Source organism: Haliotis rubra, unplaced genomic scaffold (assembly GCF_003918875.1).
Source record: "Haliotis rubra isolate DU_JTF1 unplaced genomic scaffold, ASM391887v1 Scf68, whole genome shotgun sequence".
Lineage (NCBI taxonomy): Eukaryota > Metazoa > Mollusca > Gastropoda > Lepetellida > Haliotidae > Haliotis > Haliotis rubra.
This window is the reverse complement of record NW_025767390.1, coordinates 1,729,988-1,746,957: the sequence shown is the minus strand read 5'-3', so window position 1 is coordinate 1,746,957 and position 16,970 is coordinate 1,729,988. Positions and strand designations below refer to the sequence as shown.

The window sequence follows — 16,970 nt, the reverse complement described above, 5'->3', positions numbered from 1 at the left end:
GTTGACTCAAAGTCAAGCACTTGGCGTTCACAGAGGCTAATTAGGAGGAAACTTCAACACATGTTACAGTCGCCACAAGGTCATGCTTCCGTCTTCACCATGAGACCAGAGGTCTGTCGATAAAACATAAACACCCACCACTACTAATAACAATGGACACTTGTGTTGTTGTGATACTTTTTGCAGTATTTTGGCAGAGTTCAGGTAAGTTTTTATTTACTGTATTCAACATAATCGTTATGTCTAAGGAAATAATAATTTGTACCGACGATAAAGGTAACACTCTCTCATGTGTATCATACTGTGGATTGCACAGGTACGCTTAACACTTCCATCTGTCAGCAGCTTTCCTTTCGATATATCCTTTGTACAATCCACATATCTATTGGCCTGGATATCCGTTGAATTATAGCAGTGCCCTTCTTAAGTGTCTTCTACTCGTCATCATATTAACTGTCTACAATCTTGTCAATCCTGTATAGTTTCTGTCAATCCTGTCTATAGATCTATCAATCTTTCGGTATAAATCTTGTATGCTTTCTTTTACAGTCCTGCAATATATCATTCTACCTGTACACCGTCCTATTCTTTCCGAGTACGTCCATAAATATGTTTAAATTGTTTCTTTGTTTTCCTTCACCAATCCTTCAATGTATATCTATCGTGTAGTAAGTTCGTATATATTGTTATAAATCTTCTATATTGTCCTTTATAATCCTTCAATATATATATACCTATAGACATATATCATCTATAAATCACCTATACTTTCATTTTACAATCGTACACAATACTTCAACTCATATCTATCATTCAACCATTTCACAGATCTTTCTACCTGTCGAAGTCCATATGTATTGTTTACATCTTCAAGATGTTCGTTTACAATAATTGATTTTTATATTTTTTATCCTACCTGTCAATTTACTTTCCATCATTCCAGTTTCACATTTGACTATTTAAGTTAGTAAAGTTTATCGATTGTTTCTTGCTTAAGAGATGTATACAGTAAAAGGTTAAGGTGTGCTCAGATCATTTACAAAACATATTGAAATATTATCTTTAAGTAAGAAATCCTACAGGCAATATGAATGACACAAAACGTTCAAAAACCTACTCTTATTCGGGAAAGAAAGGAGAGTTAATGATCAGCGACTTAAGGTCATTTAGAGACTTGACTTCCAGGCGAACACTTTTTCTGTGTTGTGTTTGGTAATTACTAGCGTTCGCCATGACTTCGCAAGACAATGCCAAAGATGAAAACGTGAAATTACAGTTTAATGACAGCCCACATATTCGTCCATATCAGCATCAGACAAAATAGTTTTGACAGAATTGACTAAAACACAAAACGTGTATGGATCGAGTGGAGAATCACCCGTCGATCAGACATCAACAGCGGAACATGTGCCACTTGTCTAAATTCAATAGATGTTGATCTAATTGAAAACAAGACATTTGAAAGTTTCTCCGGTTGGGACTCAAACTCCCAAAATTTACTATTATCTGAACTTTACTGAGAGAGTGTAACTGCAAACATTGCATAGGTTACGTCTGACCTCTTTCTAAATGGCATTATGTAATCACAGCTTTCGGCCGTGAGAGTCGTCTCAGTTTGAATTGTCAGAGCGGTACACAAAGTAGACAGAGTACACATACTGCACAAAGTACGTGACCTAGAGTACCAGTTGTCAAACAAGTTTGTGTGGAAGTCGCGATGTCTAAGTGTCTTCGATCGCTGACGATTGGTCTTCTGATTTACCTTGTCCTCCTGAGAGGATACGTAAGTCCCAAAACATTCGAAGAAAAATTTAATCTCCAACCTTTTACTCGTAGTATTATTGTCATTTTAATAGTGGCTGAATTTTCCTACAATCGCCAGCAGCTGATGGGATGGTGTAAATCCTGCTAGGGTCCATGCAGGTAGCAAAGGCATTGTAAGTCCCTTTGGTCCCTAGTATGGTGATCTACCTTCAGTTGTTGGCGATCACTAGCCCATTTTTACATTGTATTGTCAAAATTAGTTTTCTACTTTCTAATATTGCCGAGGTGACGTAAAATTTTAACTCACTCACTCTGATTTACCTAGCTTGGGTTCGAATCCCAGATGGGACTCAACACAAAAGATGTACAACAATTATGTACTTAGGAAGTGTATACCCATATATAACATTTGTTAAATTAGTATGGAGTCGAAAGCTGCTTTTTCCTTAATATTGTGTTGATTGTATTGTCTTGTGATGGTAAGTAAATGCTGCCGTTTAAATAGTTCTAATGATATACCATTCAGTGGCTGTCAAGTAGCTTATTACATGTCCCACACGAGTCATGTTAACAGAATGTTCATAGCATTGCCATCCATATAATACAGAAAGACAAAAAAAAAACAAATAATGAAATAAACACATGATGTATTTAACAACGAATAAATAAGCAAATTTACATCCTGTTATTAGTGAGTGCGTGACGTGAGTGAGTGAGTTTAGATTTACGCCGCTTTTAGCAATATTCTAGCAATATCACGGGATGGGAGGGGACGCCAGATATATGCTTCTCACATTGTACCCGTGTGCGGAATCGAACCCGGGTCTTTGGCGTGAAGAGCCAACTCTTTAACCACTAGGCTTCCCCACCGCCCCCATTATTATATAAAACCCCCGAGTAAACTGTATTGTAACGTGCATACAGCCTTCCAGCGTCCCTCACCTGAACAGCTTTTTGTCATACAATAGCCTACCCTTAGCCGAGACACATTATGACTGAAATAATTATAGGTTTTCTGTTTTGCTTGTTATTTAACGCCGCACTCAGCAATTCCAGCTATATGGAGACTGTCTGTAAATAATCGAGAGTGGACCAGACAATCCAGTGATCAACATCATGAGCATCGATCTACACAACTGGGATACGGTGACATCACATCCAGTAGAAACTACCCCTTCGTCATGGAGGGTATACATACTTCTTCTGAAAAAAGATGACTCGACTCTGTTCTTGAATAATCGATACTGAACATAGTATCACATACTAACATCCAACCACACATAAACCTTTCACAATGCTATTTATCGGTAAATCATTCACAAGGCTAGTAAATATTCGGGGTTTTTTCTTCTAAATATTCATTTTAAGGTTTCTACATTTACAACAGTTATCCTACCCCCTGTTCGTAAAAGGAGGCATATAATATACGTGGTCCTGAGTATAAACATTATGAAATTATACATGATACATTTTTGGTGTGTAAATATGTACTTTAAAATGTCTCCTTCAATATATCTCCTTCAACGCCGCGCTCAGGTATGTCTCGGCTATCTGTAAATAATCGAGTCTGGACCACACCAGTGATTGACATTATGACAATCAATCTATGCAATTGACATACAGTGTCATACATCAACAAAGTCAGCGAGCCTGACCACCGAATCAGTGTCGTCAGTCAGACAAATAAAGGTTGATGTTAACCCGTTCTCCATGGGCTTTTGTGAATGCGTTTCAGTGCTCAGAATGCTTACAGTTTGCAGCCAGAGCAGTCACATGTAGGTCAGGCGTCATAATGACAGTCACACGCTGTGCACTGCAAGTGTCACATAGGTCCATGCAGCACGGTGTGAGGCGACCCTCGGGCATCCGGCCAGGAAACAAGTCGTTCTCATATAACCGCAGGAAGTCACCAGACGCTGATGTTCAATGAATGCATTTCAGGAGGCCTGGCTCTCAACCCCTTCTAAATATATAAACAAAACGTATATGCAGGTTTGGTGTTCAACACAGCGGTATTAGGAATAAGTATTAGCTAGTGTCATTTTAACAATGTAATGTGTAAGTGGTGACAATAATGGAGGAAGAAAAAAACATTGAGAACGTTAATGTAGTTGTTGTTGTAGTAGTAGTAGTAGTAGCAGAAGCAGCAGCAGTAGTAGATGTATTAGACGTAGTAGTAGTAGTAGTAGTAGTAGACGCAAAGGTAGTAGTTGTATTAGCAGTAGAAGTAGCAACAGCAGTAGAAGAAGTAGTAGTGGCAGTAGTAGAAGTATTAACAGAAGTAGTAGCAGCATCAGTAGTAGTAGTAGTAGTAGTAGTAGTAGTAGTTTTTGTTGTAGTGATGTAACTATTAATAGAATGGTAGAAGAAATAGTAGTGGTATCAGCGGTGTTAGTGGTAGTAGTATTAGCAAAATAAGTAGTAGCAGCTATTATAAGTAGTAATAGTAGAGAGATTACTCGTAGTAGTAGTAGAGTGAGTGAGTTTACTTTTACGCTGCACTCAGCAGTATTCCAGCTATATGGCGGCGGTCTGTAAATAATCGAGTCTGAATCAGACAATCCAGTGATCAACAGCATGAGCATCGATGACATGTGTCAGCGAGCCTGACCACCCGATCCAGTTAGTCGCCTCTTACGACAAGCATGGGTTACTGAAGATCAATATTCTTACCCTGACCTTCACGGGTCAGTAGTAGTAGTAGTAGAACTAGTAGTATTGGTAGAAGTTGTAGTAGTAGTAGTAGTAGTAGTAGTTGCTGTAGTAGTAGAAGAAGGAGTACTAGTAGTGGAGGTAGAAGTAGTAGTAGAAACGGTAGTAGCAGTAGAAGGAAGTAGTAGTAGCATTAGCAATAGTAGTAGTGGCAGCAGCAGTAGCAGAAAGAGTAGTCGTTGTAGTAGAAGCAGTAGTTGTAGAAGGAGTATTAGTATTAGTAGTAGAAAAGATAGTAGTAGCCACAAGAATACAAGTAACAGTAGAAGACTTGATGGAGGTAGTTAGTGAAGGAAGTCTACAGAAGCATAATTATGTTCGTAACAGTTAATAATAGTATTCTCAGTCTGTAAGGGACTCACATTATGATGCAACAAGCCTGAAAGATCTGTTCTCCCGCGTGAGCGCTCATCTGATAGTGAACTGCCTGAGGGAAGTTGACCTGTATCATAAATTGTAAATGTGAAATGTGACTATCATAAATTGTAACTGTGAAATGTGACTAACAAATTGCCTGCCTTTAAATTTGGTGCTATGACTTTTTCTGTTTTTAAATGACAATGTAATGAATATATGTTTTTGAAATAAAACTCATTCCGAGTATTTACTTACAATGTTTATTAATGCAAACTTGTTCTCGTCACTATATGGCGGGAAAAATGCCGATGTGACGCAAAACCCAACTCAACCACAACTCAACTCTGCCATCGATTGGTTTGTCTGAACCAGATTCGACACCACAGGAGCTTTAAAGTTGTACGATGACTGAAACGTAGAACAACATTCACCAACTCATGGAGTTGGTGGTTAAAGCGTTCGGTCGTCACGTCTAACACCCGGGTTCAATTCACCACTTGGTTACAATAGATGAAACCCATTTCTGGTGTCCCCGCCCGTGATAGTGTTGGCATATTGCTGAACGCGGCGTAATGCCATAGTCCCTTAGTGCCAACTGGTGGCTTGGTGCTTTCATTATCAGTAAGAATGCCCATTTCTTGTCCAGATTACCGAACTATAATGATGTTTTTGTTGTATTTCCAATGTGTGCTATTGTTCATCTTCGAAGGACCTGGCACGAATTGATCTTCAGTAACCCATGTTTGTCGTAAAGGCGACTAACGGGATCGGGTGGTCAGGCTCGCTAACTTGGTTGACACATGTCATCGTATCCCAATTGCGTAGATCGTTGTTCATGATGTTGATCACTGGATTGTCTAGTCCAGATTCGCTGAAATATGACCGAGTGGGACGTAAAACCATGGGTTCGATTCCGTACAAAAATACTCATTCACTGAATATTGTAAAACGACATTCACTAACTCACGTTTTATTGTAAATCAGGCTTCCATTTTGGCGTCTCCAACGCCTGCTACGGGCAGGGGCCCTGTTCTCGTCATGAACTGACCTGTGGAAATACTGACCGTCTCGCCATCATATCAGCTGTCCATGGCTTCAAGATGAAGGAGTCCCTTTGCCCCAGCCTTGCCGTGAACACCTGCTCGTTCAATACCAAGTTCTGCTGCAAAAAAGACGAAGTGCATGACTGCACCTTCCCCTTCAAGAACATCTACATGAGGTCTCTGTATGAGCGCTGTTCTGGAAAATTCAACTGTTCCTACTACACAGATCGTGTCCAGGAATCTTGCATGTTATCAACACGTACACTGTCGTCCTTCTCGTCCATCAGGTTCAGCTGCATATCAGGTATATCAACAACTGGTGAGGTGATATGTCACGCGTCTGTGTCTCTCTGTGTGCGTGCCTGCGTGCGCGCGGGTGCGAGTTTGTGTGTGTGTGCGCACTAGAGTGTTGCTGCTTGAACTGGTATGGTATATACTGGAGATTTCATTGTGCCTGCCAGCAATATATTATTATACAGCTGTTTTAACAAGAATATCCACTTGTTTTATTCCTTGAATACCAAAAGCAAGCCAGGGTAACATGAAGTACCACCTAAAGCCTTATTGTATAAAACGACTGGGGATCGAACCACAGACTTTCTGCTCTTTGGGTGGATGCTCTGTCCACAAGAGCCCAGAGACAGTCGAATGCTACCAGTACGTTGCAAGGACGTCATCGATCGACACCCAATGGCTGGAAGACCTCAAGACAAACCTGTCTTAGGTACTTAATAATGAAATGTGTGTAATGTAACAACAGATATTTAGCGTCAGTACAAAACAATGCCCTGTCCTAACTATCCCCAGAAACGTATTCCATTTCGCGTAAGGAGCAAAATAGATATGAAAATAAAATAAATAGGTCACTGAATATCGTTGATGACATCAATTGTTCGGGAACTGGGTAAGCATAATCTAGAGCTAAGGGTGACATCCACCATTCAACCAATTTGCAAGAAATGTAATTACCTTCCACCAATACTTGGATTTTGAGAAAATCTTTTTAAAAAAGTGGCCAGGCACTGTAGAATGAAGGCTTTGTGTAATAATTTGAAGGGGCGCTTATTGCCAACCTTTTATGGCCTTAGGTGTTATATTCAGTTGTCCATGTTTAGCTTGTTATCTATCTCAGTCACCTGGTTAATAGGGAGGGAAACCCCGTGATCAACTGAAGGATATGAAGCCAGCAGACACCGGATTCTGTCGCGGCTAAGCGAATTAAGGCATATTATTCACACTCCAAATGCCTCCTCCCGTTTTCCAAGGCCATATGCCATTGTACATTTTGCATGTATGAGTAGCTATCACTATTTTAGAGTTTAAACTGTATTGTTATTAATCCAGTACATTGTCTTTATGTTTTCTAATATAGTACAGAAATATGTTTTGACAATATCAATCAGATCGTGATGCTTCCTTTTCTTTCTTTTTTTTTGTCCCACAGAAACAGAAATGGTTGATTTTGACACCGTTGGCTCCACGCGAGGAAAGTCCGTGTTTCTTGCCTTTGACCCCGAGCTTTACCTACGGAACTCTGACAAAGTCCAACAGTACTCTTGTAGAGTGGAACCAGCAACGTCATCCACCCCAGTCAACGTTTCCATCAACGCTCTCGATGTCCGCTTCGATAAGATGGGAGAGAAGTGCTCAAGTGTTCTCATACGGCAGAATGAAGGCCACGTTACCAATATCACCTGCGGTCCGTATGGTAGACGTACATTCCTCTCTTCGGTGACAAATATAGGAATGTCCTTGACCCCAATTGACATACTTCTGAACCTAGTTCCAGAAAATCTTCCAGGATATGTGTGGATACATGTGGAAGCTGGTAGGTAACACATTTGAAGCTACTCGCCAAAGATACCTTTTGACCTTATCAGACTGAATTTGTGTGAACGTACCGTATCAATCATCGATAATCCAAAAAGATTAAAAGATCGACCTTTACTTTTTTATCTGTGCGTGTGTAAATGTGTGCGCCTTACATTTTATCGGTGTTAAACTTAATGCCAATGTCTTCTTCAGTCTTTTCTGGAATATTTTTTCCAAAACACCAAACTCCCCCAACCGAATATCAAATAGCTGGATTCACGTGCACGTACTTTGATTCATAAGAACTTATTATATACTCATTATAGTGCTATGTTTAAGATCGTAACAACAATTACCTCACTAGTGTGGTATATTTCCTTGTACCTATATTTGAACAAGCACGTTTGGCCTAGAAAAATGCACATGAAATTTTCAATTTGTTTCAGAGAACACCGAACTTGAACTCCGTTGTGGATCCCTCGAAAATGGTACAGAAATTACATAATTTTGCGTCTTTAAATAATACATACTGGTTAGACATTCATAGTTTAATAGTAACAATAATACGAATCAATGCATGATTCAGCTGTTTGATACTATCACTCCTATCATGAACGTAAAGGATATAAATAAACAAATGTAAATGATTGGTCATTACATTTTCTTTTTCTTCTTTAGTTAAATAAATGTGTTTTTTCCAAAGCTTGGTGGGGAGACGACTGGCCCGCTGGTGACAGAAAGGTTATCAACACTGCAGGTAAATAAGAAAACATTTAGGAGGCCCTTTATACCTTAATTTCTTTAAGTACACCATATACACCATTGACTTCAAACTTCTTTGCATTGTGTATAAATGTTTGCATAATCAAGCTCCTTCATATCTCTCTGAACTTCTCACTGTGTACTCCCCTACCAGAACTCTCAGATCTCAAGACCAATGTCTTCTCTCCGTTCCCAAAGTTCTCCTTTCTTCTTTTGGCAAGAGGTCTTTCCAGTACGCTGGTCCTACTCTGTGGAATTCTCTCCCTCTCCACATAAAGCAGTCTCCCACATTGGAAACTTTCAAAATTAAGTTGAAGACTTTCTTTTTTTCCAAAGCCTATCCCTAAAATCAATCTTTCTGTCATCAATTTCAATGTATACTTATTTTGATATTTTATCCTCTGTATGCATTGTATGTATGCTTTTATGTAGCGCCATGCGCATGTATCAGTGGGTGGAAAATGGCGCGCTAAAAATATCCATTATTATTATTATTATTATTATGTACACAGAGACGCTGGTTACAAAACACATCAACGATTGGATAGTCATGTAATCATTTTTACGTTATACATTATTGATTTGATTATTGATATCAACTGTTCTCGTCACGATATGGCTGCAATATTGCCGATGTGACGTTAAATTTTAACTCACTCACTTACTCATGGAATCAACTACGTCTCTGCAGATAATATGGTTTATGTGTCAACCTGATACAGCTACAATATTGCTGTATGCGGCAGAAAACAATTCACTCACAGATCTATTGTTTCAGATAACACGTCTATGACAGCAGTGATAGGGGGCGTGGTTGTGTTGCTGGTTCTAGCAGCAGTGTTGGCTGGCGTCATCATTTGGAAGAGGCGGTAAGTGTTGAACATGATTTTCAGATGTCATCATCCACTTTTGTCTTTCAGGACCTTAACTATAGAATTGGATTTAGTTAGTGCTGGAGACGTGGTCTCTGTAGTCTGTTTGCAGTGAAAACGTACCGATGAATTTCACTTTAAACAAAAATGTAAATCGAATACAGTGAAATTAAGATTGCGAATCCTCATAATTCTACCTTGCCAATTTAAAAATTAAATCTTAGATTTTTATTCAACTTAGGAAAAAGGTTGTTTAACAAACGATCACTGTTTCAAATCGCTTATATTGGTTTGTTTTACAAGGGGGTAAGCGCAGTAGTTGGAACAGTGAAACAAATGCACGTGCGGAACGTGATGAGCGTTAACTTAGACCAACCCTCCTTGTTCTCGGTGTTTCATTTAATGTGCATACCCCCTTGTAATACAAACCAATAATACCGATTTGAAACTATGATCGTTTGTTAAACAACTTTTATCCTAAGTTGAATTAAAATCTGAGATTTAAATTTTGAAATGGCAAGGTAAAATTATGAGGATTCGCAATCTTAATTTCTCTTTATTTGATTTACATTTTTGTTTGAAGTGAAATTCATCGGTACGTTTTCACTGCAAACAGTCTATATAAGTCGGCTTGGGCTTTAGATACCATCAAATCATACTCTATATGTTTGAAGTTTGTAAAGTGATAGGTGATTTAAGTTCGTAGAGAGCATACAATACACCATGCATTGACACACTGGGTGTTATACTGTTTGTACAAAGACTTGTATAGCTTACTTGAACCATCCAAATACATGTAGATTTGTTTAGTTTGTATCAGCGATTCGGTTATGTTCAGACTGAATGTGGCAGTATAATCGATCTTTATAAATCTTCAAGGCCATTTGGATAAAACTGCATTCTTGAAAAAAGCAAGATGCATATGCTATTTGTAGTATGCCGTCAATTGGTTGGACTTATAGTGTTTCCAGAGCCGTGACGTATATTACATACATGGATTACTCACGAAAAGTTAAGGAACATCCGATTCTTTCAAATAATTATTCTTTCATATAATTATTTATCGGCCTTGACAAAGTTAATTTTCCATGCCAGGACATTTCTACTGAAGTAATATGAAAATCTCTTAACCTTTGTTGAGTAGTATATGTCAGAGACCATTGAGATCAAACCGATATGTTCCAGGGCAAATGTGACGAAGTACCTTCAGACAATTCCCCTGAATGAATCAATTTCCAAGGAAGCTGTGGAACGGAGACTCCGTGCCCAGAGCGGTTGCAGTGAGACAATCAATCTAACGATCCAACAACCTGATACAATCTCCGAGAAAACCGAAACACTCCAGGTTCGCCCTCCACCAAAATCAACCGACGAACCCATATACGACCGCATCAAGTTTGCCGACGAGACACCCACCACCTCTGCTGTAGGCGTCTATGATCACCTTCGTCACGTACTAGTTGACCAGGACAAGGTCGACGGTTATGACAAATGCTTGGTCGGTATGGTCAAGATAGGCACGGACAACTCGGCGTATGATACAACCGAGTCGGCGTCGCGTGACACTGATGAAGTCAAGCGTGACGTTGCCTACGACCACTTGAACGGCAACACTGAAGATAAATCACTGGTTGACAACATCTACGAGAACACGACTCCAAAAGCCGACGAAGAGAACCCTTACAATGATGTTGCTGAGAAGGATGATGATGTCAAGGACCAAACTTCAGACTAGTTTTCGTTACAGTTTCAACTGAACAACTGTCAACAGCTAAATCGAATTAAGGATGTCTGCTGATTGTAAACGCTGCGCATCTCGAACTCTCGTGTAATTCAGTCTGCAGTACATATTCAGCGTTGCGTCGATAATCATAGATTTCGGGTCAAATACGAGGCTATTTATCAACTGTGCCTTAAATTAGAGTTATAGACCATTTGGTTAGTTAAATGTTTAAAATGACGATAACCACCTGATTGACATAGAAGTTTGTTTTTAACTTGAGAGATTTGTTTTTAACAAAACTGATGAACATAAGAAAATGTACACACGCTGTTGTGGGATTACCACCTCTCCACTCAGCCACCCAAACAAAAACATAGCAAATATTTGTGTGTACATTGTTTGGAAGTCAGTTTATGTGCGAAACCTCAGCTGACATCCTTAGTAGAGTAACGTTTACAAAAGAATTGTTATCTTTCGCACGAGGGCTGGATCCCTCCCTTATGGTCTTCGCTTATGCAACCCGTGAAGGTCCGGGTTAGAATATTGATCTTCAGTAACCCATGCTTGTCGTAAGAGGCGACTAACGGGATCGGGTGGTCAGGCTCGCTGACGTGGTTGACACATGTCATCGGTTCCCAATTGCACAGATCGATGCTCATGCTGTTGATGACTGGATTGTCTGGTCCAGACTCGATTATTTACAGACCACCATATAGCTGGAATATTGCTGAGTGCAGTGTAAAACTAAACTCACTCACTCTTCGCGTATGCAGATAGACATATCGTTAGACTACTTGTTTCTTTGGCGCCAGTGGACTGTTTCCTGTTTTGTTGTATCACTGTGTATCACGTGGTACAGGGCGATATATATTCTACAATATACCGAAAGGAAGTTAGTGAAAGCCCAAATCTTATACATTACTCGAATTAATCTGTTACGTCATCTTTTGTTATGTAAAATCCCCGGCACAATCAAGTACACACCAATGTTCGACTGTGGCAAAAATATAAGAAACAAGGAATGGTCACAGAGAATGACGCCAAAGATGTCTGTTTTCTGTTTTCTGACTAGTAACCTTTTGTAACTTTTGTAATTTTTGGTCATATTCAATTTCCACCTTTATACTTTTTGTTGCAGGGTAGTTTTTTAAACCATCCACCAACAGAATATGTATTTTCATGACATATCACAAACAAAACATATGTCACGTATATAGTTTGTGCTTCTTCACACGTAACAGTAAACATTTATGTTTGCAAATGTTACAATAAAATTATAGTTATGCAGCATATTACGTCGCTATACAACCATAACCTGCTGGTCGGGTTCAACATTTGAACCAAGTATTTTATATTGTACACTTCTTAAATAACTGTATTTCACATGATTATTCGTATCATTAATTAACACGACTTAACATGTAACATTTACTAAACAAATCTTCGTATACTTACAATCAACATTCATCGAAAGAATAAACATAAGTAAATATTCTGTTTTGTTCTTTATTTGTTATTCCATATGGGGGTATATTCAATGATTAAAAGACTGAATATCCCTTGAATCTAGACCCATCACCGTAGAGAGGTTTGACCGTTAATCCCCGTGAGATTTCTGGGTTGGGTGTGTGTTCTAGCGGGTGTAAGGCTGTGATGTTGGAACGTCGTAAATGTCATTAGGAACACCTGCATGAGATGAGGCGCCATAGGAGGGTTCCACTGGAGCGTATGCTTCACTGGCTACATCGGCGTCAGAGATGCCATGATGACTCGCGTCGTAGGCATTACTTTCGTGAGACCCAAACGATGAGGGATGGTCAAAGTGGTCGCTATGAAAGTCTGGTTTGCTTGCAAATGCATTCGGCTGTGCGGTTGACAGTGACTGAGGACCAGTGTATGGTGGATTAGATTCTGCAGGGGCGGGACCGGCATCCGCATGTCCACTGTCAGCATGCCCGTCGGGTGAATAGTCATTAGAGGGCTGATCATGGTGGGCAGGTGCGTGAGAAACTTCGTTGGAGCTAGTCTGAAGTTGGGTGTTTCCAACAGGGTTGAGATAACCAGCTGACTTTAGTGGTGCAGTTCCAGTGGTAAACGACGTAGCAGCATTGGAAGTCGCGATAGGTGCCTTAGGAGATTGGATGGTTGGATTAGGCAGGGGAGCCAGATCTGATGCAACAGGGCTATTGTTGGGATCAGAATCAGATGGTGATTCAAATGCAGCTGTAGTTTGGGGCACATGCGTAGGGGCAACGATGTCAGCCTCTGTATCTGCAGCCTTTGCAATTGCAGCGTATACTGGACCAGCAGTAGTAAGGGAAGCTTGTTGAAGCACTGGTGTGTTTTGAAGATGTGTCGGTTCGCGAACGACATTAGAATTAGCTTGGTGTTCATACGTTGGGGCGGCATTGTTCACTTGTCCAGAAGCTGGTGTTGCTTTCACAAAATTGGCTCCAGTTGGTTGATCGATAGCCTGTTCAGTGCTTGGGTGTGGTGCATTTATGTTAGCAGGGATATTACTAGTAATAGTATTAGATGACTTAGGTTGAGAGTCAACAGAAGCTATACTAGTGGGATCTTCTAAAGATGCAGCTTGGGTTGACGCAGGTCCATGAGCATATTCTTGTCCGCGATCACTGTTGGCATATGAACCAGCATCTCTCTGGGGCACATCGTGGTTATCACCTGGATGAATGGGAGCACTTTGTTCTTCCTGAGCGTAACGATCATGATTACGCTCAGGAGCATAACTTTGAGAATCGCCTTGTCTCCCACGACCCTCATCATAATTCCCACTAGCTCCATTCCCGTGATTAGGATCTCTGTCGTCGTATCCCCGATCACGACTTGGTTCTCCTCCTTCAGCCCCAGGGCCTTCTGTTTCCTCACCATCTCGGGGGATAAATTTCTCAGAATCGGACAGTGAAGTAAAGTCATGGAGATCAAAACCAAAGGTGTTTTTAACACTGTTAGCATCTTCACCAATGGGTCCAAACAGAGGGGAACCAGTGTCCGTATCATGGATTCCACCAGGGAAGGCTGGCGGAGTTGGGGGCCTTTTGAGGTTGGAAATTGAGGGAGACAGCCCAGATGGTCCAGCAATACTTGACCCAAAGCCACCTCCAAAATTACTGTGTCCAAATGGTTGGGAATGGATGTTTCCAAGCGAGGGAGGTCCGGAATGTATGTTCCGGAGAGAGGGAGGTCCGGAATGGATGTTTCCAAGAGAGGAAATGTCAAACCCGAAGGAAGAATGCGAGGGTTTAGGGTCATCATGAGAACTGAAGGGCAAGCTACGAGCGGCTTGCGTGTGAAAGGGATGGCGTGTTCCAAAGAAACTGTTGCTCTTCATTGGTTCTGGAGGAGTTGAGCCAAAGCCGAAAGGAGCTTGCTGTACGGGCTGAGGTTTTGGCATGCCAGCAAATCTGGATCCGTCGGATATTCCAATTACACAACATCCAAGAACTTTGCTGCTTGGTCCCCTGGTTACCTGTAGGTTCAGAAAACAGCCATATGAGTCACGTATAATGAACAAGACAGTGGGGAATCTTGAATATATTTTGGCCTATAATTATCTCGTGAACACCGAGCACACAATTTAACAGAAATACCCAAAGGATGTATAAACACTTCCTTGTTCAGTGTTTACAAGAATAGATACATAAAATAGGGAATTGTTAGACGCAAATTGTTACGAAAATGTTTTAAATGTTTATAATCTCTAAAGGGAGAAGGAAAATGAAAGAAGACTTTTGTGGGTTTTTTCAGTCCCAATAATGAGAACAACCATATATGTCTTAATGTATTCAGTGACAGGTACCGCGTTTTCATAGTGTTTAAATGAAGGTATACGTAGGTATTGTCAAAATTTTCTCAACGGAAATACTAACCAACATCAAATGTAGAACATTATCAGTGAGGATGTTATTAAAGTCATCACAAATGTGCTCCCCAAATCGTCGCAATATGTACCCACCACGAGCGTGTGACCGATGATGGATCTCTGGCCATTAAGCGTGGCAGAACTCACGGCCCTGATTGGCTGGTTGGGGGGATTCTCGTAGGTAGCCAGGAATCCGGTGGGTCTACAATGAAAATGACATGTCAGTTGGAGCATTAGACTGATAATAGATCATTACAAGGCATGCTTGTTTGTTCGTATGTTGTTTAACTCAGACAGCCAGCCTGTTTCTTCGTGTGTTGTTTAACTCAGACAAGCCTGTTTCTTCGTGTGTTGTTTAACACAGACAAGCCTGTTTCTTCGTGTGTTGTTTAACTCAGACATGCCTGTTTCTTCGTGTGTTGTTTAACGCAGACAAGCCTGTTTGTTCGTGTGTTGTTTAACTCAGACAAGCCTGTTTCTTCGTGTGTTGTTTAACTCAGACAAGCCTGTTTCTTCGTGTGTTGTTTAACTCAGGCATGTTTGTTTGTTCGTGTGTTGTTTAACTCAGACATGCCTGTTTGTTCGTGTGTTGTTTAACTCAGACATGCTTGTTTCTTCGTGTGTTGTTTAACTCAGGCATGTTTGTTTCTTCGTGTGTTGTTTAACGCAGACATGCCTGTTTGTTTGTGTTGTTTTACGCAGACATGCCAATATAAGGCATCAGTTAGCACCTGACGGGTAATCAGTAACAAGCATTAGTAAACATTGGACACAAAGTGACAAGTACCGATAGAGAGTGGAAAACATCAACATAAATAGGGAAAAATCTTAAACATTCTTAAACAATGACAAACGTCAGTAAGCACCAGAACATACTGGCATTGGTAAGCAACAGACAAAAGTGACATAGGTAGGCATCAGTAAACATAAGTAAAAAACCTTTAACCTTCCTGATGGGATTATGGTCATGTTGTACAACAGGGTTCCCCAAGGGACTCGGAAATTGTATGACCGCTACGGGCACACCAGGTTCACAAACCTGTCCCCGGTTGATCTCTTCAATGACAACCTGACGAAACCTTTGATCCAACATTACAGCACCAACACCTGGCTTGTAGGCTTAGTACGCTGTCCACAACATCATACGAATGCAATTCCGGAGATGTTAACAGCATCAATGAACCGGTACCATTTCTAAAGCCGGTCCTCAGTAGAGAGGGAATTTATAGATTTCAACCAACGGTGTATGTACATACACCTTCATAAGTTACTCCGAAACCGAAATGTGTACCAATTCTACACACAACGCAAATACTCGCGCCTACAGTTTTATTGGCCAGTATGCATAACCTCTGCTGAGACATCTTGACATTAATCGCCCTGGTCCCATTTTTAATGTGTTGACGTTGGCGGTGGGGCAGCCTAGTGGTTGAAGCATTCGCGCCTGATCCCGAAGACTCGGGCTCGATTCCTTACATGGGTACAATATGTGAAGGCTATTTCTGGTGATCCCCGCCATGGAATATTGCTAAAAGCGGCGTAAACTCATACACACCCACTAATGTGTGGACGAATAGCACTGACCTTTGATCTCCGCTGACCCTGAAGACTCGACCAGTGGACAGACAGCCATTGCTGATATCGCCATACTCCTTGACCATAAGGGCGTATACGAAGTTAGCACTTTCTGTTCTGTAGCCGCTGATAGTTACAAGCATCTCGAGAGGATCCGGTGCACCAAAGCAACTCGACGGCTGAAACACGCAGACATTTGATAAAAGTACCTGTTCATGGGTCTGTATTCTGAAAATTACTGTGACCCGAAAAGATGACATTGGGTGAGCTGCGTTTGATATTTTAATGGACTTATGCCACTTTAAACATGTCATCACACCAATATGGCTCAATATGGGTGGTGTAGCCTAGTAATTAAAGCGTTCGCTCGTCACGCCAAAGACATGGGTACAATATGTGAAGTCCATTTCTGGTTTACCCGCCCTAATATTGCTGGAATATTGCTGGAATATTGCTGGAATATTGCT

The 16,970-nt window shown here is 40.7% G+C and overlaps 2 protein-coding genes across 2 annotated transcripts in view; one reads left to right on the top strand and one right to left on the bottom strand.

Annotated features, from left to right (window-relative positions):
• Positions 1-27: 27 nt before the first annotated feature.
• Positions 28-11,086, top strand: LOC124257966. The gene is made up of 7 exons (XM_046692042.1): positions 28-204; positions 5,818-6,180; positions 7,321-7,704; positions 8,135-8,176; positions 8,392-8,445; positions 9,229-9,319; positions 10,508-11,086. Exons 1-7 carry the CDS (start codon positions 153-155, stop codon positions 11,055-11,057), a joined length of 1,536 nt encoding a protein of 511 aa, XP_046547998.1. The 5' UTR covers positions 28-152; the 3' UTR covers positions 11,058-11,086.
• LOC124257968 overlaps positions 11,018-16,970 on the bottom strand; it is an 18,559-nt gene continuing 12,606 nt past the window's right edge. The window contains exon 3 of the mRNA XM_046692043.1: positions 11,018-12,130. Within this exon, the coding sequence (XP_046547999.1) occupies positions 11,986-12,130 (145 nt within the window). The 3' untranslated portion in view covers positions 11,018-11,985. The remainder of the gene's footprint in view (positions 12,131-16,970) is intronic.